Source organism: Apteryx rowi, unplaced genomic scaffold, assembly GCF_003343035.1.
Source record: "Apteryx rowi isolate R43461 unplaced genomic scaffold, aptRow1 scaffold_91, whole genome shotgun sequence".
Lineage (NCBI taxonomy): Eukaryota > Metazoa > Chordata > Aves > Apterygiformes > Apterygidae > Apteryx > Apteryx rowi.
Window position 1 is genome coordinate 1,715,985 of NW_020451216.1, and position 24,850 is coordinate 1,740,834.

At 37.2% G+C, this 24,850-nt stretch overlaps 1 protein-coding gene across 2 annotated transcripts in view; it reads right to left on the minus strand.

Moving 5' to 3' along the window:
• Nucleotides 1-521: 521 nt before the first annotated feature.
• The window catches only part of PRKAG2 (protein kinase AMP-activated non-catalytic subunit gamma 2), a 228,256-nt gene continuing 203,927 nt past the window's right edge, over nt 522-24,850 (minus strand). The window contains exons 7-16 of one of the 2 annotated variants that reach the window (XM_026091566.1): nt 20,162-20,243; nt 18,783-18,841; nt 16,059-16,104; nt 14,569-14,623; nt 12,708-12,834; nt 11,708-11,873; nt 11,332-11,369; nt 7,297-7,443; nt 4,357-4,450; nt 522-1,659 (exon numbers count right to left, since the gene is read on the minus strand). In XM_026091566.1, the coding sequence (XP_025947351.1) occupies nt 1,628-1,659; nt 4,357-4,450; nt 7,297-7,443; nt 11,332-11,369; nt 11,708-11,873; nt 12,708-12,834; nt 14,569-14,623; nt 16,059-16,104; nt 18,783-18,841; nt 20,162-20,243 (846 nt within the window). In that variant the 3' untranslated portion in view covers nt 522-1,627. Of the gene's footprint in view, nt 1,660-4,303; nt 4,451-7,296; nt 7,444-11,331; nt 11,370-11,707; nt 11,874-12,707; nt 12,835-14,568; nt 14,624-16,058; nt 16,105-18,782; nt 18,842-20,161; nt 20,244-24,850 lie in introns of both variants that reach the window. The other variant, XM_026091565.1, reaches the window with a different exon arrangement.

A 24,850-nucleotide genomic window follows, 5' to 3' on the forward strand; every position in this document is an offset into this window, starting at 1 on the left:
AATTGCAAGGGAACAGTCAATGTTTATCTAGTCAGAAAAGGTGCTGGAGGAAGCTTGCTAATGTTTTCTAGAGAATATCAGAGAGAGAAGAAGAGACATAAAGTGTAAGAGAACAGTTTTCCATTGTGTATCATATGGATATTCAGATTTTATACAGGAAAAAGGCCACTAAAAACAAAATTTCCACACATTTAGATCAAAATTTAAGTTCTTATAGAAAGTGAAGAGTTTTGAGGTTTTTGCATTACTCTTAAAAACCTCACATTTTGTAATATAACTGAAAACTGTTAGCATTCTACCTCAATGTTTATAACTGGAAAAAAATAACTGGCCAGTTTACTGTCATTATTCCAGTACAGATTCATGCTAGAAGTATAGTATTTTCAAAAGAAATACTACATGTATTAATTGGCATAAGCTGCCTTTAAAGTAGAAGGAAAATAAGACTGCTTCTGTACCTAGTTTACACTAACCAAAATGCACGTACATGTCATACATGCAAAAGAACTCGGCAAGAACTGTTAAAAACAAACTGATGTTGTAGGGTTTAATTTCGTCCATCTACAAGAATCTACAATTATAAAAAAAAAGATCTTATCTTCAAACTTTACAGTACATTTACATTAGCATAAAAACCCACAGCTTTCCTCACTCCTCCACTTCTGTACAAATCATATACAATAAAAAGGTTCATTTTAGTCTTACAAACATCGTTTTATACTTTAATACAGAGGAAAGCATTGTTCTCTGGCACTTGATTTCCTCCAATGTGCCTGTGTATTACAGTACAGACCACTTTTGATGCATGCTTCTGCAATCTTCAACTTAAGTAATATGGACTGATCAACAGGCCACAGCTTCTGCAACTCCAATGGTTTAAATAATGAGAAAAATCTACCACTTGTTTGTATAACAATCAACAGTTTATTAATGGATATGGTGAAATTTTAGCTATCCACCAAAGATGTGTAAAAAATTGTCATGAAAGTAAAAATAAATAAAGCTGTTTTTTAAAATCAGTCTCGTTTTACATCTCAGTTCAGAATGCAACATTTAACACAAAACTGTCATTAAAGTTTTAAAGAAGTCTACCAATATTCAAATTACAGCTTTTATGACAAATCTAATGAGAACTGAAACTGATTTGGTTTTAGGTTTAAAGACTTTCACATTCAAATACAGTGTCTCGTTTAGCACAATACTTCCTTTGACAGTGATGGGCAACAGTGATGACATATTGCTGTATTTTGACATAAGGCACTATGATATGAATATGCCATACACTTGCCTTATGTCACATATATCCATTGCTGACCAGTGACTTCTGTCAAATACAAAATGAAAAAGTTTCAGAATACAGTGCATTTTAATGAAGGACATCATGTGAAGTCTTCCAGCAAATGTTTTGAAGACATTTTGAAATACAAGCCTACATTTTAACATAAGCTTTTGTCATGCTGCTTTTTTGCGACATCACTGGGGGGAATAGACTCATCATCCATCACTAAGTCCCAATACACATTCTCAACCATTCTGCTCTGTTCTATTGCAGTCACTGTTCTTGAGACAAACTTGACCCAGAAACTTTGTTCAAGTTCTCCTACAAATGTTTATACATTCACAGCAGTCATTCACTTTCGTTCTCCTTCTGTTTGGCACCTGTTAACAGAAGAGGAAAGCACATGTGATTCCCCTGTGTAGACAGCTTAAGTCATGSAAGAGCATTGCTCACACTGAATGCTGCCACTTTGCCTCCCCAAGTACCACAATCTTAGTACTGGATACCATTTATGAAGAATACACTTCAGGATTAGGAAATGGTAACATCAGCTGAGTGAGGAAGGCATCTAGACCGCTATTGCTTCTGACTTCACTGGTAATTCAGATGTAATCCTCTAAGTAAGACTCTTCTGGCAAGTTGCTAGAACTGGTTTCCAAGACCCTCAGCACAGGGTGGAGGGAAACCATATACCTCCCCAGGCAAACAGAAGACCATCACCCCACCCCACCCCCCAAAAAAAACTAAACAAAACCTTCCTGTCTGCTTAAAAAACAAGAGTAATCACCTTAACAGCCTCAAAATGAGGTCTTATCTGAGGACAATCTATTTTAACTACACTACATTGATAGAGTCTGCCTCTGAGCCAGGAGAAATTGGTCTAATTAGAGTAAGCATCTGAAAGACCTGTTCAGAAGAACTCCACAGACCTGTGTAGCATCTTGCCTCTTCTCCAATTACTCAAGCTAGCTACATGCTGGGCAATGACTGAACCCYGTCGTGAGTCTGGCTTCAGCATCCAACTCCAGAGACCAGGAATCTCTTGCCAGCAGCCTGGAGTTACTACTCGTCACAACCAGGTTGCTGGCAAGAGATTCCTGGTCTCTGGAGTTGGAGTCAAACACTGAAAATTCCATTAAATACATCATTAAATACATCAAGTTTTCACATCAGAACTGATATCTTGTTCTAAGACAAACTGATCTTAATTCTTGCCAGTCAAAACATTATCCTCTCTTGTCACTGAGGAGAAATGGATACTTTTAGGGCATGATTTATCTGATCATTCTTACGCATCTACTTTAAGAGGCAAATCACACACTAAACTCCATCAACTAGATCTACGTTGCAGACCATCTGCATTTAATCAGATAAATCACAGCCCTGGATTGGCCCAGTTGCCTGTGGAACTGCAATCTAATGCCCAGCTGCTCCTAAAACGCACCTTACTTGCCCCATCTCTTCTGGTGGCATAATCCTACCCCTTCTGTTGCTTTAATTGCTGTGCTCACTGGACCCTTCTGCCAGCGAATTTAGTCTGCTAAACCAGCAAAACTGTGCAGCTTTTTGGCCGAGTCAGTTTTCTGCTAGATCAAGGAGTTAAAGCAGCTCATAGAGGGGTCTCATGAGCTCAGGCTAAGCACCAGAAGCCTATGGCCCAGAGCATGGGGAGCAGGAACTCCCCTTTCCTATTACAGGGCAGTTATATCAGCTCACAGAGCTGTACTTAAGTGTCTGTGTAATTCCAGTATAACAAATCTCTTAGTTTGTCCCTATCCAGATCAATCTTTTGTGTCTGGACTTTGCTCCATTAGCAATAACTAAAAGTTCTACCCTCCTTGGATCAGGTAGCACTTGCCTCCAGTCCTCAGGGGAGCAACCTCCTCTGCCTGGAGAGCCCCCTTCTGATTATCTTTCTTTATTGCTCCCTCTTACAAATCATATCTACCCCACCATTCTCCTCCTAGGCAAGGAGTCCCTTTCAATCAGGCTTTTGGGCTGATTTCTCATATTCATCCATGGCTTTCACAGAAATCTGGGTTACTTGCTCTTCCAGGTCATTAAAATGGACCAGATGCACTGACATAGTACCTCCAGCAATATCACTGATTACTGCTTCTTAGAGGAGAAATTTTACTATTTTAAAAACTACATTAGCTTTGTTTAAATCTATGGAGAAAGAAAGCTTTTATATTATCATGTTATCAGTGCAAGCGAAAGACCCCAATTTAGCTTACATTTAGACTTTTGTTTTTGTAGGACATTTTCAGCTGTTTGCTTAGCCCAATATTTTTGAAGGTAATATTTGAATCCTTAGGACATTTTCTGTCTTCCTCACAAAGCCGAAAGAAGGCTTTGCGTTAGTTGTTGTGACACTGTAGTTATTTATGTGATCCAAGAGAAGTTACAATTAAGAAAATGAAACTAATTAGTAACTTAGGCAAAAACAAACAAAAAAACAAACTTAAAAGTAGCAGAAATAATTAAACCTATTGTTGGAAACTCTTGTTAAAGGGGACCTGATCATGTTTAATAACACACTAGAGATTTCTACTGGAATAGTTCTGACAGTCTCCGATGAGGTCTCTCACTGACATAGTTGTGCCAAGAGAAACCCACAGCATAGCCGGACAACTGCAGTGCTCCATGGAGGTGGTTTTGTAGAGCTAGTGGAAAGCACAGCTGTGTCCACACTTTGCCAAGAGTACAGAAATTCAGGAAGATGGGAAAAGTGGCCTGAGGCAGATGTTGTCTATACATGCAACATTCAGACCTCATCCTCTCTTTCCTGTTAAGGCATTAACCAAATCCATTTTTCTAAAACAGAGATGCGTTAACTGCAGTGACATTCATGAAACATGGAATAAAGACTGACAGTTAAGTATTTTGCCTGTTTTTTTCCTGAAGAGAAAGTATATATGAAAATACGATCAAGTAGTTAACGAAACTTTAAAATCAGAAGTTTCGGTAGTAGTAAAACTTGTTATTGTCATCAACAAACAAACTAAAACCAGCAGGCTATACCTTTGGTCACAACCAAAAGACTTATTGCAGAGGTCAGAGGACAACGTCCATACCTGCTGGTGTGAGTACCAAAGCTTGTAGAATGTCAGAAAGGGAGATGATACCCACAATGCTATCTGCTTCATTCACTACCACCAAACGATGCACCTGCAAGTAGAGAAAACATGCTCAGAGAGAGTTTTCTGATTTATGAAATAATAGCTAAAGCAAAGCAGAACAACAACAACAACAACAACAACAAAGCAGCAATGACATATAAAGGCAAGTAGAAGAAGAAAGAACTGCTCAAGTTGTTATCATTATTAGTCTCACACAGCAATACAAACATGCTTACCTGACCCAGATAAAAACAAGTGCATCTTTAAAAAGCACAGAGTGGTTTGACACAGCAACAAAATCAGATTTGAAATGACAGGTGAACCAAGAYCTAGGCCTTTCAAAAATACTTAGTTTCTGCTCTCAAAAAAGTTTCTCAGACATCACTACATATATGTTTAAAGAAGTTTTGACCCCAAGAGTTTCCAAAACCATAATAAAAAAAGCTTAGAGGATTCCACAGAAATACAACACACTTTTTTGCAACTTACAGGCTCTGCTCAGCTCTAGCCTGGGATCTCAAATAAGTAAACAAACAAACAAACAAAGTCAAGCTTCATTCTGAGAACCACTCTCAGGGAGGAGATGCACAGCACAAACTTGCCGAACCCTGACACGTCCAAACTGTGTTTAACCAAACCTTTCTCATAAGACTATATAAATGAGGCTGAATGCTGGGCCATTTTTAAAAATCACAATTCTGCATGAAGACAGAAAAAAAGATATCATTTAACTATGCAAACTCAGTGTGGAGTTACTGAAGGAGAAAAGGATACAACGTGGAACAAAACTAGATTTATGAACAATAAGACTGTATTTTTAAATAATGAGCTTATCCTTACAAATCTGTTTTATGAAACATTTCACACTGTAAAACTTTAGTCCTTGTGTTAGGGACTTTTTTTATTTGTTTTTAAACAATTTTTGCCTGTATCAGTGGTTTCATTTTTCAAGTAGGTGATAACGCTATATCCTGAGGCTCATCGGCCAAAGTGGGCTGCAGCAGCGATGGTCTGTAGTAAAACAGGCAGAGTGTCCTATCTCAGTTCTTGCACCAGAGCCCAGGGCAACTTGGCACAGTTTTATAAACTAAACATCACAGCTGAACCAGCTCATGAGTAAACCATCTCCCAAAATCTGTTTGTCAAAAGCTGAGCACCTACTACTTGTTTATTTGTTACATAAGTGAATTACCTCTCTCTTCACTATTCAAAGTTCAAATAATCAAATTTCACACCAACAGAAGTATACTATCTGGCTGAAAGCTCAAAYAGATAACTAGATTACAGCTTTAATAGAAGCAGCCATATTTCACACTTGGTTGAATAAAGCAGTTATGTTAAAACACAGCATTTAACAATTTCTTCCCAGTCACTGCTCAGAGCTATCTTCTGTTTACACTCTTCCCCCCAGGAAATATGACAGAGAAATTAAAAAAGGCAAGTGGTGAGATTGCTTTTTCCAGCACTATTTGGAAAGAGCTGGTGTTCTCCAGAAAGCTGACTTTACAGCTGAAGCAACAGTACAGCCTCAATACCTTGTCATCAAAGTTTCAGAAGCCTAGGAAATCAAATWTATCAAGTATTGTTAAGGGAAGAGAAAATTTTTCCTCATCTTCACCACAGAGAAGATAGCAGGAAAGCCAAAGCTGTCTTGATTCTGTATTTGAACGGTTGTGACCCACCTGACAGAATGGGGGAAAAGGGAGGGAAATGTTTCTACATTTTGTCTTTTTGATAAAACTCTGTCAGTGATGCTTTAGACAGGGTTATTCGCTTCTGTACATTATCCATATTTAATCATCTTTTCTTCTCTCAGTGTAATGGATTTAAGAAAAAAATGACAGTTTGTTTCACTTCCAGCAAGATCAAGCACTTGTCTGGCAGCTGAAAACAGCATTGATTACTGCCTAACTTGTAATTTTGACTCATCCATTTTTATTTATAATCTCACACTATGCTTAGACTGCACTAAAGGGTAGGAGGTGTTACTTTAAAATATTTAAAGCCTCTGAGGACATTAATAAAAATTAGCCACACTTAAGAATTTTAGCATTGCTGATACACAAATTTCAAGTTTCCAGTAAAAGCTCAAGTAGATGCTGAAAGTTAGAAATAAAAATTGTCTAATGGAGATTCTAAGGGGATACAATAAAGTACAGATTTTACTCAGATTAAGTACATCTACGGTTAGGGCCCCAAAGATGAAAAAATTCTTGTAATTACAAAGGTTGAAGAATCTAAAATGGAGTTGATCACGACTCAGGGACAAGTGAAACTGGTAATACTGCTTTTCTCCTGCAAAAGGGCATAAAGAGGACAAGATCTACTTATTCATTCCTCCTTTGTATAAGATAGATCCCAGCACTACAGCAGACAGAGGATAAATAGCACCAAAACAATGAAGAAAAACAAAGATAAATCATTTACGAGAGCAGTCAGTACATGCTTCTTCACAAGAATTAATTTTTTGCCCCAGTTTCACAGTATTTGTATGGCAACAGTGCAGTATTCCATGTGCATTAACTAATTGCACCCCTTACATTTCCTGAATAATGGGCCACATCAACCTAACTGTAAGTTGTATCTTAAAGAATTGTTTGGTTGCCTGCAAAACTTATGACAAGACTGGAAAAAAATTGACTTATTCAAAAACCTTTGTGTTCAGTTCAAGTCACAAGATGCACAAATAACTAATTATGGATGTACAGTATAATATTTTGAACATCCTTATAAATATCCATGATCTAAGACTATAAATCAAACTGATACCTACACACAGAGATAAGAAAAGCATTTGCCTCAAGTAATCAAAATGACTTTGAAAGGACGCATTTGTATTATTTATTTGGTCATACAACTTCTAACCTTAAGTGAAAAAATAAAAAGCAAGCTTACCTCAGCCTTCACTATTCTATCCACAATGGTCTCCAGTGTTTCCAGCATACTACACTTTACAACACCTTCAAAATACTGAGAACGGTGTTGTAGGGCTTGCGTCACTGTGATATCTAGGTTATTATATGTTTTTTCAGCAGCAAGATTCTGAAAAATAAGGCACAAAACACATCTCAGTACTCACCAATCAATCAATAAATACTTTGACATCAAGTAGACACACGTTTCTGGTATAAGCTGAGCTTACTCCAAGTCACACATTAAACAAGGCAAATGTTTTTCAGTTTCAGTTTGTAGGAACAATCAAGCATGCAATTATATTAAATACCATATGACAGACTGGATTAATTAATAATATGTTTTGCAATATGCATTAGGCCAATGAAAGTCTTCTGACTTTGCTATCTGGTATTTGGCTTGATGTCACTCATCCTGCTTTTGCGTGAGGAGTAGAGAATATAAAGATCTAGTTCTACAGATTTTAGAGACTTTAAGAAGATATAGATGTAACTTCCTTCTGTTTTTCAGAGGGTAGGGGAGGACACCCACTGCTCTGAACATGACCCATAAGGTAGGTCTTAGTGGAAATCTAAGTGGAGGTTTCCTTCACCTTTCTTACTTCTGAGCTCACACTCCCTCTCCTGGACTATGCTGGCACTGCCATTTGACACCAGAAAGCATATAATTTTCAACTTAAATTACTAACAACAAAATCCATCACCACCGCTTAAGGTAAGAAGGTTTACACAGTTCGAAAGCTAACCTCCCAGGCTTTTAAGAACAGGACCATGCCTGTAGTAAGAGGACTCCAGACCAGCAAAGGTTCTCCTTGAAGGAGAGACGCAAAGAGAATACCTGTTCTCTCTTACCTGAGCAGGAAGATATTAATGAAATCTGTGAATGAGACAACACTGGTGGCATCTTCAGAACAGATCAGATTATTATACATAAAGTAGATGACCTTGAGGACTTGAATAGTGTTAACAGGGTGCAATATTGTTAAGAATATGGTCATGCACCTAGGATCTAATAAGACTTTTTGCTCTATCAAAAGATATCAGTCTGATCTGACAGAGGAGGAAAAAAACCTGCATGCATTAATCATTCAGAGGACAGTTATCAACAATCATTTGCAGCCAGAAAGAGGCAAAAATTATCCTGCATTACCAAAAGACATGCGGCAACATTAATGCCAACATACAAAACATTTATGTGGTCTTTGATGTGAGGTTTGTTTAAACTGTGGTTGCTTGTGTTCCAGAAAAAAGAAATTCAAAGTAGAAAAGACACAGAAATAAGAGCGTCGCTCAGGAAAGCGGGCCGAAAGGTCACACAAGAGAAGACAGGAATACAGTTATTCAGTAGAAACATAGCAAATAAAGAAGTGTTATCTAAGATACTTGGTATCAGCACAGAAGCAGTTAAATATACACTGGCTGCAAATAACTTCAAAGCTGCCTAAACTTCAGGCTTAACCATCTAGTAAAAAGGTCAGGCTTTCTCTATTTGTGATTAGCTGTTCCACTGCTCCCATGAGCTATTTTTCAGGCAAGGCCCAAATTCTATATAAAATTATCATACTGCCTGCAAAAGTTATATTCTGCCTGAAAGGGACTTTCCCAGACATCAGCTCCAGTCTTGTATTCTTGGTGCAGATTACTACTCATGAACATTATATAAATGGATATTTCATTGCTTTGACATAATTTAAAATTTTGACTTTGTTTAGATTCAGAGTAACTCAAAGGATTTATGTATACTGCACTCCTAGTGACAGCAAGATTTAAGTCACAAGTGACAAGTTGCAAATAAACATTCTTTCAAGCCTAGGACTGCAGAGAAGTCTTCTTACAGACTACAGCGATGTTTTGATAGTGTTGGCACATCTTAGCCTATTAATTTTGTGCAGTGAAGCATTAAAGGAAGAACAAAGACAGATCTTTTCCTTGCTTGGTCCAGTGTTTCCATTTAAGAGGAATTAATTTTGAGCTAGAATTTATTGTGAATGGTCAAGTTCTTGGACTGGTTAAACAATTACACTGAAGTGGGACAAGATAGTTTTGAGACGGTCAAAGATGCAAGTAGCTTAGTTCAGGCCAAATTCTTAATGACAGACATCATGAGAACACAAAAAGCCCATCCAAACTTAAGTCACCTCCACGCATCTACTGTAATATAAAGCTATTTCTATAGCATCACACCATTCCTATTCCTCTCCCAAGAGCTGTAAAATTGATTCACAGAACTCAAAAAAGTCTGTTAACTTAGCTAGCTGTATTTACAGACATAGTTTAAAACACTGATTAAACTACATGGCTGACATGTTTAGTTAAAGGTTAAAAATCACCAGGTTGAATCTTCCAAATACTATGTTCGTTGAAAGCTCAGATTACACTTTTCAAGCTTTAAAACAAAAAACAAATCTAAAGATAGGTTGAAGCAGCCTGATGAAAGACTGGAAACCTCACAGGTCGTAGTTGATTATCTTATTTTAAAAATCAAGCGATTTAAAGATATGCAACAACTTATTGGCTGCAACTGCTATTTCCTATTCTCAGGAATATATTCAAGAGCACATCCACGTACAAAAGATGGTCAAGGATGCCATAGCATAAAGAACAAAATATCATTTTTTTCCCCTCGTTGGCTAATTGGCAAACTACTGTATATGAGGAAAAACTCATTCTGGACAAATGATCAATAGATGTCCTAACTCTTTCCCATGTAACCAGCTGACAGTAAACAACTACATCCTTAAGCCTTTGTGGTTTTTTCTGGTTCCCAATACATAGTTTTTCCAATCAAAACATCCAGCATCTCTAAAAATTATAGAACTTTGGTTGTCTCATTACTTAGATTTGCATTTTTCATTTCTTTTTGGTAGTGGCTTTTTAAAGTTATCTAAGGAACCTCTTCCTTTTGGTGTCTTTCCTAAGAATGGGAAATAAAGGAAGCACGTCCTGTCTCAAAGACTAATGAAATTGCAAAATTAAATTGAAACAGTGAACCCATCAACTGTGAACTTTCATGGCCTTGGATATGTTAAAAAACTCCTGCTTTTACAGCTTCTAGCTATTCCTTGGCCAACCTTTATGGCAGAACAGTCTCTTCCACAGAATTAGAGATAATCTAGAAGAACAAAAGGACAGAAGTCTAGAACCGAAGACAGGCAGAAACACCAACATTTTGAAACATTCTGTATTAGAAGCACTGTTTGCAACCAGAAATATATACAAGCTTGAACTATTTTTCCATTTGGGACTGTCCTCCATGTTTCTGAGAGCATTCTGTGCGGAGTTTCAGACATCGGGATTGTTCATTATCACTAGCGGACTGATGGAGTAAGCAAGTGGGGTACTTAGCTTCCAAACKTCCCAATTAAGAGGCAGTTGCACGGGGTGGGGGATGAGGGGGGAGGAGAAAGGGAGGGAGGAGAAAYCAGATTTTCAAGTTTCTAAAGATACAAGAACAGCAAAGCCCTGGCCCTCTAGGTTGGCACGTTATGGTATCAATCCAAGTACACTGTTGCACTCCTGATGGAAAAAAAACAGGATACTGGCCTAAATTAGATCTAAGCCAGAAGAAATACAGATGCAACACTCTGGATCCAGAGACCCGCACAAAAGAATGCACCAGGTAATTTTAATTCACTTAAAAGGTCAAGACTGCAGGAAGAAATCTGCATTCACTCCTTGAAAACAGACTGCAGAAGGGCAGCAGCTGGGAAAAGCAAGTCCAGTCTCAGGAAGAGACACAAATATAAAAAGCCTAGGGCCTCTTTTGTAATGGTAAAACCGGATCTAACTTTGGGTAATGTCCAGAGCAGTAGATGTCTGTGTGTAAGTAGTATTACTAAGGATAGCTTAGAAGCTCCTTTTTTTATTTTTAAATGCTGTACAGAGYGAGCTGAATCTGTTTTATTCAGTTCATTAATTAAAGGCTAAGGAATGAAACAGCTGAAACAGACATATGAATGAATTCATTTTTAAATACTATATAAAAAAATATTTTACAGAATTTAAAATATATACTTACTATTACATCAAATTTGGAATAAATATCTACAACTTTTCCTAAAAAGGAAAACATACATTAGCAGAGTGTTTAAAATACAAAGTTATTTTTCTTGCATGCTACAATCATTCATTATCTTACAGTTAACAGAATCAAACAGACAGCTCAAGAAGGCAAGAGCAAAAAATAAACCATAATGAGTTCTTTCAGGCCCATGAACCTGGATCTTACATAAATATTTCTTTATATTCCCTTTTCTTTCCTGATGGGCCTAATATTAATAACAATAATGACAATAGCAATAATAATAAAAGAAGAATATATCTGGTCTCTCAAACCAGTGTTTTACCACTATTTATCTTACCACACTCCTGTATACAGAAGACTTAACACACACCTGACTCATCCACAACAGGTAATGCCGATATCCTTCTCTCTACAAATATATTCAAGGCTTTAATGATAGGAGTGTCTGGATGTATGAAGGCAATGTTGTGGTAAGTTCCTATCCCAAGTTCATCCAAATTCTTCTTCATAAAGGCAGGCTTTGGCATCTCTGACATCTAGGAAGGTCAGAATGAATGTATTTACAGGGCAGTCTTCTGCAAGATACATTACAGCTAGCAGGTCTCCACGTGACAGTTATTTACGTGAGGAAATTGGTATTCACGCATCCATCTACAGAATCCAAACGATTGTGACAGGTTGCTACAGTAATCTGCTACTAAATCAATGTAAAACCAAAACAAGCTCCGACCTAAAAGCATTACTTCTGTTCAAAGTAGCTCTAAATTAAGACCATATAACTCTCAATTTTTTACTTAGAAGTTTATTTTTGTAGTAAACCACTAAAAGCTTTTGATCCTAAGCTGTGTCATTATTTCCACTGAAACTGAAGAGAAGGGACAGCAAAAGATACTACATGCTGCACGCTTATTTCAAAATTATATTACTTTGTGTCGCCTCCTATCCATTCCTGTAACTAACGTACTACAGTGAGTTATGATAATCTTTACACTCCCTTTTCACCTGCACTTAAGCTACAACAATYGCATCTAGTCTCTGGGAGACAAGTTTGTTATTCTGTTCATGTAATCAAACAAGCTTCTGGCACTGCGCAGTTCTTCGAGGAAGGACAACAAAATACTCGAATAGCACAGACATTTGTGTTGGCTATTTAGCTTTCTCCACATAACTCGAGCAAAATAAAAGTACCATATAGTTCCTATATCAAGCTTACTTTCTCTATTATCAAGAAAAAGATACACACAGACACACACCAAAGTGTTCAACTATGAAAGGTTATCAACAAGTTTCCACACTAAGCCTTAAATTACTTAACGTTATAGATTTGTACTGAAAATCTGTTAAGCAAAAGTACATCTTCAAATACTTACAAAAAGCTGGAGGAACTTGAGAATTCTTTTATGGGTAAGTATATAAAGTGCATTCCCACTGACAGGATCTATAACCGGCAATCTGTGGATTTTGTTTTTGATCAGTGAATATACAGCATCAAAAAGGCTGAGGAGAAAACATTAAATTTGTAATGAATTCTGGCTGACAATGAGCAATGTCAAATAATATATATGCACATTTACAAACCCATACAAAATACATTTGACGAGTAATTATTTGCATTATCTTTACAGCTTTTTGCATTTTGCAAACAAACCTGTAATAATATACTCATGAACATTTAATATCAAYAAGAAACAAGAGGAAGAGTGACTTTCTATGGTAGAAAGGAAAGCAGAAACATTCCTTCACAAGTCTTACGTCTAAAGTTTTTTTCCCCAGTGACTGTTGTGCTGACAGAATCCCTTCTCCCATAAAGGATACTTCCGTCAGAGACAAAAACAGTGAAAATCGGAGTTCTCCTGCCTTTAATGCATCTCAATTATCTAATCATTCCACTACATTATCATTGGGGAACTGGAGAGAATTTATTCTCAGAAGATCTGAAACATTCCTCCAAACACTGCGGACCACGATGTAGCAATATGCCAAGCTATATAATCCCATTCTTCTTGCAAGTACCACTGATTTTTTTCTTTGACTTACTAAGACTGATAAAAACAGCTGACCACCACTTATAATAAATTAGTATGTTATAAAGTTCATAAGAACTTTGATAAATGCCTACTTGGTGGCTTAGGCTTCTACCCCCACACAACACGTTTTGCGTTATGAGTACATTGCAGGCATCAGCTATCCCCATCCATGTACATGGAGCCGAAATTCCCGACACTGCCCTRCAGATTCCACTCCCGGAGCAAACACGTAGGAGTGCAGTGTTGCAGTCCCACTGCCACAGAGCCCAAGTCTCTTTCTGGATTAATCTTAAGTTGACCTGCAGTAGCTTTTTATACATGTCCTATTGCATCTTATTTTTTTTCCAAATGTTTCTGCTGCTGCACCTTAGACTGAAAGTAGTTGCACTATTTCATTCTCTTACGGTATGCTTTGTGACCAGTTACAACTTAAGCACGTTCCTGCCCAGGATAAAGTAAATCATTACTTCGTGTAATCACTAGTGTTCCCTTTATCGGTTTCCTTCCACAGGATATAAGCAGTCCCAGTCCAAAAACTGAAGGAAAGTTAACTTCAGTACTACTAAATCACAAACAGGAGAAGGGTAAAATGATCTGCTAAAGCTATCTCTCAAGTTACTTTTAGTAACTAAGGTATAATTGCAGTTTAAAAACTATTGTTTGGAAGGAATTTGAAATGATACCTACTGAACTAAGGACAGTCATTTATATTTTAATGAACACAACTTAGTAGCAGAGCAAAACAAAAAGCAGGGATATTATCTTTCCCTCAGTAAAAGGAAGTACAGTAAGCTTTCAATTATTATGACTGACTGAAAGCAAGACAGCTAAAAGGCTCTTTACAGTTTTTACTTCTCATGAAACATACCCAAGGAGCATACTTTGAAGGGTCATCATGCTGCTTTTTTGCATATGTGGGGGCAATTAATTTTGATTCAATTGGCATATGTCTAATTCGTTTACCTGAACAAATAGACTGATAAAAGACAAAAGGCAAAGCAAAAGCTATCTTTTTGGGGCAATTAAAGTCTTTACACACAACATAACGCACCCACGGCTTCTTGATTATATTGAGACATTCATTTGTTATCGTACTCTGGTTTACAATAGAAATTGTTTCTTTTTTCATAAAGCAGCCTTAAATTCAGAGTTGAGATGGAGTTAGGTTATTTAAAGTTAAGCARAATGAAAAGCAAAATCCTACCTTGCATCTGGGGAGATGTTCACTAAAGGTTTAAATGTCTCTTGTAAATAAAGCTCTGTGTACAGAAAATTAATACTCCATTACCATTTTATATGAAAGCGTTACCATTTTTATAAGTTCCTTAGTACAAAATTAATGGGATGAAAGACACATATATATATAAGTTATTTTAGATAGTCTACCAGCTTCTTCTGTCTGCTGCATGTTCTTCTTATTAAAGATACATTAAAATAATCAAATGGTTTTAAAACAAGCATTAAACTGAGTCAAGGGAAATACTACCACCAGGGGTCACTACAACATCAGAAACAATCTTACTTTACTATTTCCCTCTTTTCTGAAAGAGTCTGCTACATAAACTTTCATAGAGTGCTTCCGTATACGTAACATGGCAGATGATCAGTTTCTCCCCAAAACTTACTCCCCAAATTCAGCACTTCACMCCCAGCCATATTTATGGATTTCTACTCACACCCCGCAACTCAGGCACAATTTGCTGCTCACCCGTCAGTTCATTCAATCCATATTCTCATCCGTTCATTCTTGCATCCTGGCTCATATCTACTCCCGTTCTGGCTGTATGTATCAACTCTACAGCCATACGCACCCCCTTACTCCAGTTTCTTTTTTCTTTTTTTATACAAGAGCAACCAAAATAACCAAGGAGATGCAGGAGCTCATGAAGAGAAACTAAAGACCAGGACTTTTCAGTTTGGAGAGGAGATTAAGATTTACAGGAATCTCAAAAAACAAAGAAGCGGGCAAGTTGAATGTGGAACTGTCCCTCACATCCCACGATACATGAACAACGGGGCACTCACTGAAGCTAGGAGGACATTAAACTTAAAATACAAAAAAAACCCACTTCACACAACAAGCAGCGAACGCCTGGAACTTGCTGCCACAGGTGGTTGTGAAGGCAGACCGTATTTGCAAGTTCAAAAAGGGATTAGACAAATTTAAGGATCTAACAGGCCCACAAATGGTTATTAAAAGGACAGGGCAGGGGCTCTAACAGACCTAACACAGTAGTTGTACAGACTGGGAAGCGCGAGGGGAAAGGATCACAGGCAGCGGTCAGGTTTGCGCGCTCTCCCTGAACACCAACCCCAACGTCTCAGAAGGGACACCAGGCCAGACGGACCAGTGGCCTGACCCAGTTCTTATAGTTCTTCTGAGCAACAAGAACAAGACAATTAAATTTCAGCTGTTATTCAGAATYGGCTTTCTTAAAGGGGAAAAAAAAAGTGAGATGGTGCTTATCACACAAGAGTGGTAAAACAGTATATAGCACATATCACCCTAGTTCACACGTGGCTTCTAGTGGAAAAATAAACAGCAGGAGCAAGCAGACCAACTCTTACTATCTCTGTTTTCATTAAACAGTACTTAGAGAGAGACGAGCTAAGTCTGCGAGTAAATGAAAATCCACTATACCAAAAAAAGATTAGGAAATTTTCAATTAGCAATCAAGTAATAAATATTCTTACCCCTCCAGGTTTCTATTTTGTGCTCCTCCAGTTCATAGATCTGAACCTACAATGGGTAGATGCAAAGTTTGTAATTCAAAGTATTAATTTCAAACAACAAATTATTAACAGTGTCATTTAGATTTGAATAATTTCCTTACATTTTATTGCAGGCAAGATACAGAGTAAGAATTCCAGGTAACTAATTGCCCAGTCAAAAAGAACATTTCCTGGCAATATCAAGAGGCAAGGGGCAATCCTGCCCCATGCAGGGTAGCATACCTGCCATCTCAAGGGACAGGAAAGATTTTCACCTATCTTTATGCATCTAGAAGTTAGGTTTGCAGTCTAAATCTTTTCTAGACTCAAAGGCATCCCCTCAGGTACTTTATTCCTCTTAAAATAAATATGCCAGAGTAAACCTGCTRATGATTCCTACCACAATCAAGCCAGTAAAGAGCTCACTCCGAACACTTGGTTTGTTAATGCTAAAAGAGATGAATTTTACTGTTGCTGGATTACACACAAGCAAAAGCACTTGGTTTAATACTCAGTTCCATCAGCCTTCAAGAAGAACCACTATTATATAAACATAATTTTTTCTTCTCAAGTTTAACCTTTTACCAAGGTTAAATTCTTCAAATGTTTTGGGATACTGCATCTAAGCCAGGCATGCTCCCAGTACTTCCCCTGTGCCAGCAACGATGCCGACCTGTGTTGAGCTGGCTAAAGGAAGCAAACAGGCAAAAAAATAAATAAAACTACATAAAAAGTTATCAGTTTTCTGATGGTTTGGCTCCCTTAACTGACTCACAGCAAAGATAAACAAATGATACTGGACAAAGGATGTGGTAAATCTGCACCTTTTGATGGCAGCTGCCCCTTGAGTCAGCTCAGCTATAACATCAAACCACCCTTAGGAGTCTTTTAGGGTACTTGCCAAAAGAAAGGCAGATAAGACAGAGGGCAGTTCAGTCTATTCAAATGATCACAATTTCTTGGGTGCTGATGAGATGAGGCTAAAGCTAAGCACTTCAGCCACATTAGAAACTTTATGAACTTTCCTTATCAATCATTTAAAAATATCCTCTAGCACATGAACAGCAGCATGTTGCATCACATCACATAGAGAACTAAAGAACTTAGTAAGAACTTAGTAACATAAAGAACTAAAATACTTGGGCAAAATTAGGCCAAATATATGATTCTTATTAAAATTGAAGTACCTCTGGATACAAAACAGACTTTTTTACTTCTTTTATAGAAGACTGCATCACTTAAGTCAAAAGCTGCTGCTTCACTCAACTATCCCCCTTTCCTCGCACAGAGACTATTTTAAGCACAACCTATGGAATAAGATGCTGGACAATGTAAATAGGAGTGCCAACATGCAGATCTTAAGTAAAATTATATGGAAAAACTAGTATTATTGAAGGTTGAGAATCCCTACAATATGGAAACAACTGTAAGGAAAAGTTATCAGTGTGCAATCACTTCCAATTTTCTTTTTCTTCTATAAATCCCCAAGAAAAAAAAAAAATCTCTTTTTTGTAACAGCAAGAAAGGATAGTGCACAAAACTATATGCAACTGACAAGATATTTCATTATAAGTTATAAAATGAACTTGATCAACTAGCCTTGAAAAGCCTCCTAAATCAGTTATCATTTTTACCCAACCGTTCTTGATTTTTTAGCTAATAAAACACGGTAGGTATACTTTAATTGGTAGTGAGAGAATTGTGATTTGAAAAGAATAAGAAAGTGATGTAAATGTTTGTATGAACATGTAAGCCAGAGAATTTCATCAACAGACTGCCAGCGGCAATGGTAAATTATGGTTAATTGAAGTCAAGGGATCTCAAACTGATTGTGCAACTCAGCCAGGCAGCTAAAAGATTTGCATGTATTTAACTAGTTTAACTTGTTCGTATTATAGCRTCGCTCCAACAGAGTAACCTTTTAATCCAGCTGAGCCTCTGTAAATTGGCATTCTACTTAACCCTGCATACTCTTTTCAGAATAACCCTCAACCTCTGCTATAGTTGGGAGCCAAAGATAACTTTATATATARACATGTGAACCACTACGTAATTAACGTATCATCTTTTAACTAAGATGAACTTTTTCAGGTAATTTTAAAACCAAAAAGCCGTTTTTGGTTGAAGTTCTCCTTTTATAAAGGGTTCCGATTACTATGAAACATGAAGCAACCAGGTATTTTGAAACAGCCTGGACAGAAACAAATAAACACTACCCAATAATCAAGTATTTTCCTGCATACTTTTAAAATTACATTTAATTTTTAGTGAATATTTTAGCTAGGTCCTTCATCCCAAATACATTAGGTATTAGTTGTACCACTAAATAGAGCCTAGTATCCAAAACCAAGGCTGTCATTATGCCTATTAAATGCCACACAAAAAGAAAAACAAAAAAACTCTCATGTTTATAAATGTATAACTGAAGCAGACAGATTAAGTTACCTGTCCAAAAAAAAAATAAATAAATAAAATCACAGGATGCCCACAGCAAAGCTGGGAACTAGCCCCAGATGTACAGATACCATTCTACTAACTTGACCACAAAAACATCTTTTCTTTCCAAAAATCAGTTAGTATATCTGTGCCACATCAAAGCTTCAAGAGACTTAACAAATATTAATTAATCCTTCAAACAACAGTTCAAAATTTCAGTTTCTGTACTATATGGCAACCAATGAAAGTATAGCTTAACATGGTACTTACCATTGGAGACTTATAGTATCTATGTAGTATGTTAATGAAATCTGTAATTGTTAACATCCCTGTAACAAGTGATATATAAAAAAAGAATTTCTTCAGACATATGCTTAAGGTGTATAACTTCCAGATATATTCCTCTATTTACATTCACAATACATAATTTAATAAACATTACATCTGTGTAACGTACATTGTTATTAGTTCAACGCGAATAAACAATTATTTTAAAACCATGTATATTCATTTTCACATTGACACAATATTTCAGAATAAAAACCATACGAGTCTGAATTAATATTCAAAACTACAATCCAGGTGCTTCTCCTTCTCTTTTTCAAACTGACCCAGGCAAAACCTTGAATCCAGACTGCATCCACCCCCGAAGGAATGGAAAGAAAAGAGATTTTGAAACACATTTAAGGTTTAGCCTTGCCTTTAATTTTCTTTTTGAACAAAAAAAACTTTCCCATTAAGTACTTGCCAAGTCAGGCAGACTCTCAGAATCTAACGCAAGAAGAAAATAAATAGTATGATCCATTTTCTTGATTATCACCTGTTAAAGAACTTCACTAAAACATTTCTTCACTCAATCCACTGTAATCCCCAATGCGTGTATTGAAATACAACTTTCCTTTTTAGAAATAGTACATCCATAGTATATACATTTTAACCACTAACACCAAGCTATTGAACATAATATTGATAATTAGTTTAGTTACCTGAAAATATTAATYTTTTTTGAGCTTTCAAGTTCTAAATTTGAGAAGATGTAATTGCTCCACTGATTACTACTCTTACATCTAAACTGAAGAAGCTAAGAAATGGGGAAGGGAAAAATTAATTCAGAGGTCAGCTTTAATTGACTAGAACTCAGTTACAGACAGAAACTGAAATTAAATATAAATTAAGGTACACAGCATTCCTGAGATGTACTGCACAAAATTACTGCTCCCTCCCCCATGGATTCAAAATATTTTAAGAAATACTTTATAAAGTATCTACCATTCATTTCCAAGAAGCCTCAATCCACATTCCTGCTCACACAAAATATTCATAATAGTATTTATAACTGTCACTATGACCCTGTTTTTCTACTGCAACATAGCTCTAATTTTAGATTATTATTATTATGGTAATGTTAGAGAGAGCTGCATGACGTAAAATAAGCAACGCACAGCTCTTTTTTTTTTTCTTCCCCACTCTGCGGAGATAATATCTATAGCATTCAATATTAGCTCTAGCATTTTATGAGTAAGGAGTAAAAGAAATTTTTCACCACTACATCTCTAGGATGTTAGACCATGGCTAGCCCTGATCACCTTCTGTCATAGTGAAGCACCCTGAAAATTCAAATAATCCTGAAAAACGTTAGATCTACTTACCTACAAAACTCTGTTTTTTACTCTCCCATAGTGGAGCTGCTCTAACACCATTTGCCACCAAGGCAAAAAAGGCTTTCTTTACCTGCAAAAAGAATGAACAACTAAACAAATCCTTACTCTTAACCTAGCATACAGAAGAGTTTCCACAGTTACTAGGAAAAACACAGCATTATCAGGTAGCTAGTATTAAAAAAAAACAAAAACAAACAAACAACCCCCCCCACCCACACCCTTAAAACTTGCATAAAATGGTTAAAACGATTAGCAAAAACCCAAAATTGGTTCTGTTTTTATTTTGCTATGTGAATATTCTACATGAAAACCTCTGATGAACAAATACCCTGATGCAGCAGAAAAGGTATGCTCCCTAACCTTWAATTTTTTCCTGTTTGGTATTAAACATAAGATTATCTTTAACTCATGACATTAAAAAAAAAAAATCTGTAATGAATATGCCAGAAGTTTCCAATTTAAGCATATGGCTTAAAATTCTGAGATTTTACTATACTTTAGTTGATTAACATTCACTCTAGCAACAGTTGCAAGGGAAAAAACAGAAACAGTAAGAGTCTCATTTCTTTTCCTATCCCAGCAGCTTTTAAATTCCTGATTTATACAAATTAATCAGTATAAAATAACTCATTTTATCACCAGTTACCACTGGTAGGCCAAAAATAAGAAGTCTGCCGCTGTTAGTTACAGTCATCTAGGAAAAGTTTGCAGAACCACCCACATGAAATCCAGTGTCATGAGATATTCGACAGAATCTCCATTTAAATTTTACTTAGTATTATAATGAATCAGTTTAAATCTCTAAAAGTTTGTAAGACCTCTAGCCTGCATCAGAACACATCACCTCTGCCTACACTTCGGCATACATTAATTCACACTGAACGTTTCAAAGAGCTAGCACTATCATACCGTACGTGAACTTGAATCTTTAAGACTTGGCTTTTGTAAGTGATCCAAGTCTCAGCCAGCTTCTTTTCTCTCTCTAACAGTTAGAAGGAAATCTGCTCTTCCGACCTCAGCAAGGAACAGCTCTCAGAGCTGTCTTCAGACTTTACTGATGCTTCTGCCGTACCATCACTGAATAGGAGTAACGATCTGCATGACAACCACCTTCCCTAAACTGCAGTGAAACTAAAGAAATCGTGCTGGAAAAAAATATCCAGAACCCACCAATAAAAATGCAATATACATGCGACAGAATATTTCTCTAGAACATGGTTAAATGAGAAAGGTCACAGAGATATTAAGCCACTTATTAACAGCTACAGAGGATGAAGTTAGGTAAAATGTAAACATTACCAAAKCCAGCATAGGAGTTTACTAACTCAAAAAGAAGACTGAAACAGCGAAGAAACCCTCGAGGCAGACATCAAAATAAAGTGTTCCCACATAACAGCATCACACTTGCTGTTAATGTAGCAAAACCCAGCAGCAGTGAGCTATTTGGGGAGTCGATAAGAGAGAGAAGTGAATTCACACAGACTAACTCCACCTTGGGCCAAGGTAAATAGGTTCTAACTGCTCTTCATTAAAAAAAGAGGAAAGTACACTCAAACCACCTGAAATAGGGAGCTTTCAGCCTTGATAGCTTTCCACTGGAATAGCGGTCACACTTTGTGAGAAAAGGTTAACAGCTGCTGTCAACTTAAGTACCAAGCCCTTCACAAGAACAAGCTGCCCGAGCTGGGTCAGTACATTAAGGTAACAGCTAATGGGGGGGGAATTTTCCAAATAGCAATCATGCAACACAACTCCTCAAGAGAGTTTATGAACGCTGTAACTGATAACTTGGAAAAGAATCATGCCCACAGTAGAAAGACTTGGGATGCCAAGTACAAGACTTCAGGCAATCTCGAAATTCACAGTAGTATTTCTTTTTCTCAGATGCAGTAGCAGCAAAGAACACCATCTAGCACAAGGTACAGATGGTCAAGATGGCAAAACTGAGGGATGATTTTAGATACAGCAAAGATGCTTCAAGACAGAGAACTCCAAAGATATATTAGAAACTAAACTGAGCTCGTGGAGAATCCTGATGAAGGAAAAAAAAATTCTCAAGGGATCACGTCTCATCCTGATTTTTTCTGATTTCTTTCTAAGTGATTTGTCTCCAAGAATCTCAAGAAGCTTTTATTAGATGTCATCTTGCCTCACTTCAGAAGGAAAGGTTTTGGAAAAACTGAGGGCAGCCGGACAGACATGGCTACTGAGCTAACGCAGAGTTAAAACCGCTGTAAAAGCCAACGGGTTCAGCTTGGGAACTAGGACACAAAGCATTTAAAGTAACAGATCTCCACTATTTAGTAAGAGAATACTTGAACCTGTCCCCCTATGTCATCCTCCTTGATCCCAAATTAGGTGATACTGCTATTGCTCTCATTCAGTTATGCAAGAAGTGTTACACAGTGACCTTTTAAGTATAACAGCAATGCCAGGAGCGCTTAATGTTAATACTTGTTGTCTCTTATTTAAGCTAGATTGTTACTTCATTCTTATTTGCTGAAATTGCTTGCAAGCACAAACATACACACATCCACTCACACTTCCCTTTAGTTTCTGTGGTTTACCAGTTTCAGTTGCCCAAAGTACTGCTTGGTGGCCAGCCAAGGCACTGGGGTGTGGCACTGGGCTTCTTCTCCAGCACATTTAGATGCTTCAATGATATTCATGCAGAATATAGCCACAAGGACCTTTCTTTCAGATTATATATATAGTCTGTAATCTTTGAAAATTTCTACCACGTCCCATCCTTCGACCTCCACCATGCATTGCTCATTCTCAACACCATCAACAGCGTTGCTCTTGTGTGAGGCCAATCGTCTGCTGTAGCTCTTTTTCTGATCTTAAGTTGAGGGTTGGACTGGCCTGACCTTCACGAAACCATTGTTCTTCAGCCAGATCCCACAGATTGTTGCTGTTAACATCATGTACAAACATTCTTTATACAAAGCACTTTCATTCCTATTAACCGTGTAGTGGGCCTAACAGAAACATAATGAACCATTAAGGATAGCATTTATCTGCCCAGATTTAGAGCTTGCTCTGATGTATATGCCGACCTTGCAAGCTCACCTCATCTCCTCTTTATAGCCAAGAGGGAGAATTAGTCATTTCTGCAGCATGACTCACTAGCCTTCGAGTGAGATGAATTTTGTCCCACAAATGTCAGTCTCTTCCCATTGACTACAAGATGTGTACACTCTAAGCATCTATGATCAGTTGAGCAATCCCACCCTATGTGACTACTTGTCTCCTCCAATATTCTGCATCTTAGGGYAAAGGGTCATATTAGAGCAAAGAACACAGCGAATAAAACCATGCACTATATTATATGTCACCTCAACAATAGGTGCTATTGCACTTCAGCAAGCAGAATGTGAACAAGCTTTTTCTACTACAAGAAACTCATTCCACCAATTCAACCCAAAGACTGCCTGAATGGTCATTGGCTTTGAATGGTCATTTGAGAATGGTTAAGCTTGCATCAAGCTGGTTTTAGGCTGGTGCAGGCTGACATATCCGAAGGATTTCATAGACACTGTTCCGATGATCCAAAGACTGATGAACAGTTGAAGCATTTGTGACATTTACAGAAGCAATTGCTTCTGCATCTTTAGCTTGTTTTTTCAAGCATCTTCACCTTCTTATTGTACTATCTGTGAATATGCTGAATAGAGTAAGAGAGTAATTTAGCTTGGACAGGACCTCTGGAGATCATTTGCTTCTACAGACCATCCAGATGTTTCCATTCTCATCTCTAAGGAGGACTTAGCCTCCTCCAGTAAGACAGACACTACCAAGGAAGATTGTGTTAGATCCGTACATAGGAAGTCCTATCTTTCAGGCAGTAGAATATCTGGAAAACATTGTCTCTTATGGTCAACAAGCTCCAGAATAGCTTAATTACGAGACAGTGACAGAGATGGGGACACCAGATGAAAGATTTTCACCAGGCTATACAAAGCTCTTCCTCATTGAGTGGAAACACTGAAAGAAACACTGGTCATTATGATACATTGGACCAGTAATCTCACTGGCCTAGGATTGTCCTTGTGGAAATGCTCTCTCAGAGAAACATCTGTGAATGAGGGAAGCCCCTCACAGAAAGACTGAGGGTGAGCTTGTTTCAAAATAAATAAATAAATAAATAAAATATAAATAAATAAATAAATAAATACTACATAAACACACACACTTTTATATTATATTTTACATAACACCATGTTATATAAGCTATAACCGTAAACCAGAAAAGTTTTTTCTTATCTGAAAAATACTCTTCAGCAATGACTGGAGGTGCTCACACCAGCTTTCCCTCTTACTCACTCTTACTAAAGTCAATGGACACCAAGTAATGCAAAAAGATCATCTGCAGAAGGCTAAACACCCAATTTTCATCTGAAAGTTCATTTGTGATGCAGTATTTGCGAACACAGAAAAAGACAATACTATGTTACAAATAGTATAACTTTGCCACAGAAAGCTCTTTGGGCAACCCTTCTCTTTCACACTGTCAGCATCATCTTCCAAAGGGTTTATTTTCACAGTATGAAGATTTTTTGTAAGCTAAATTAGAATGCTGGATTCCTTGATTCATCTCCAAACACTGCGATTATCACCTTGCTAGCTCATCTTGCTCTTGGAGTAAATATTCTCCAAATATCTCACACACCTATA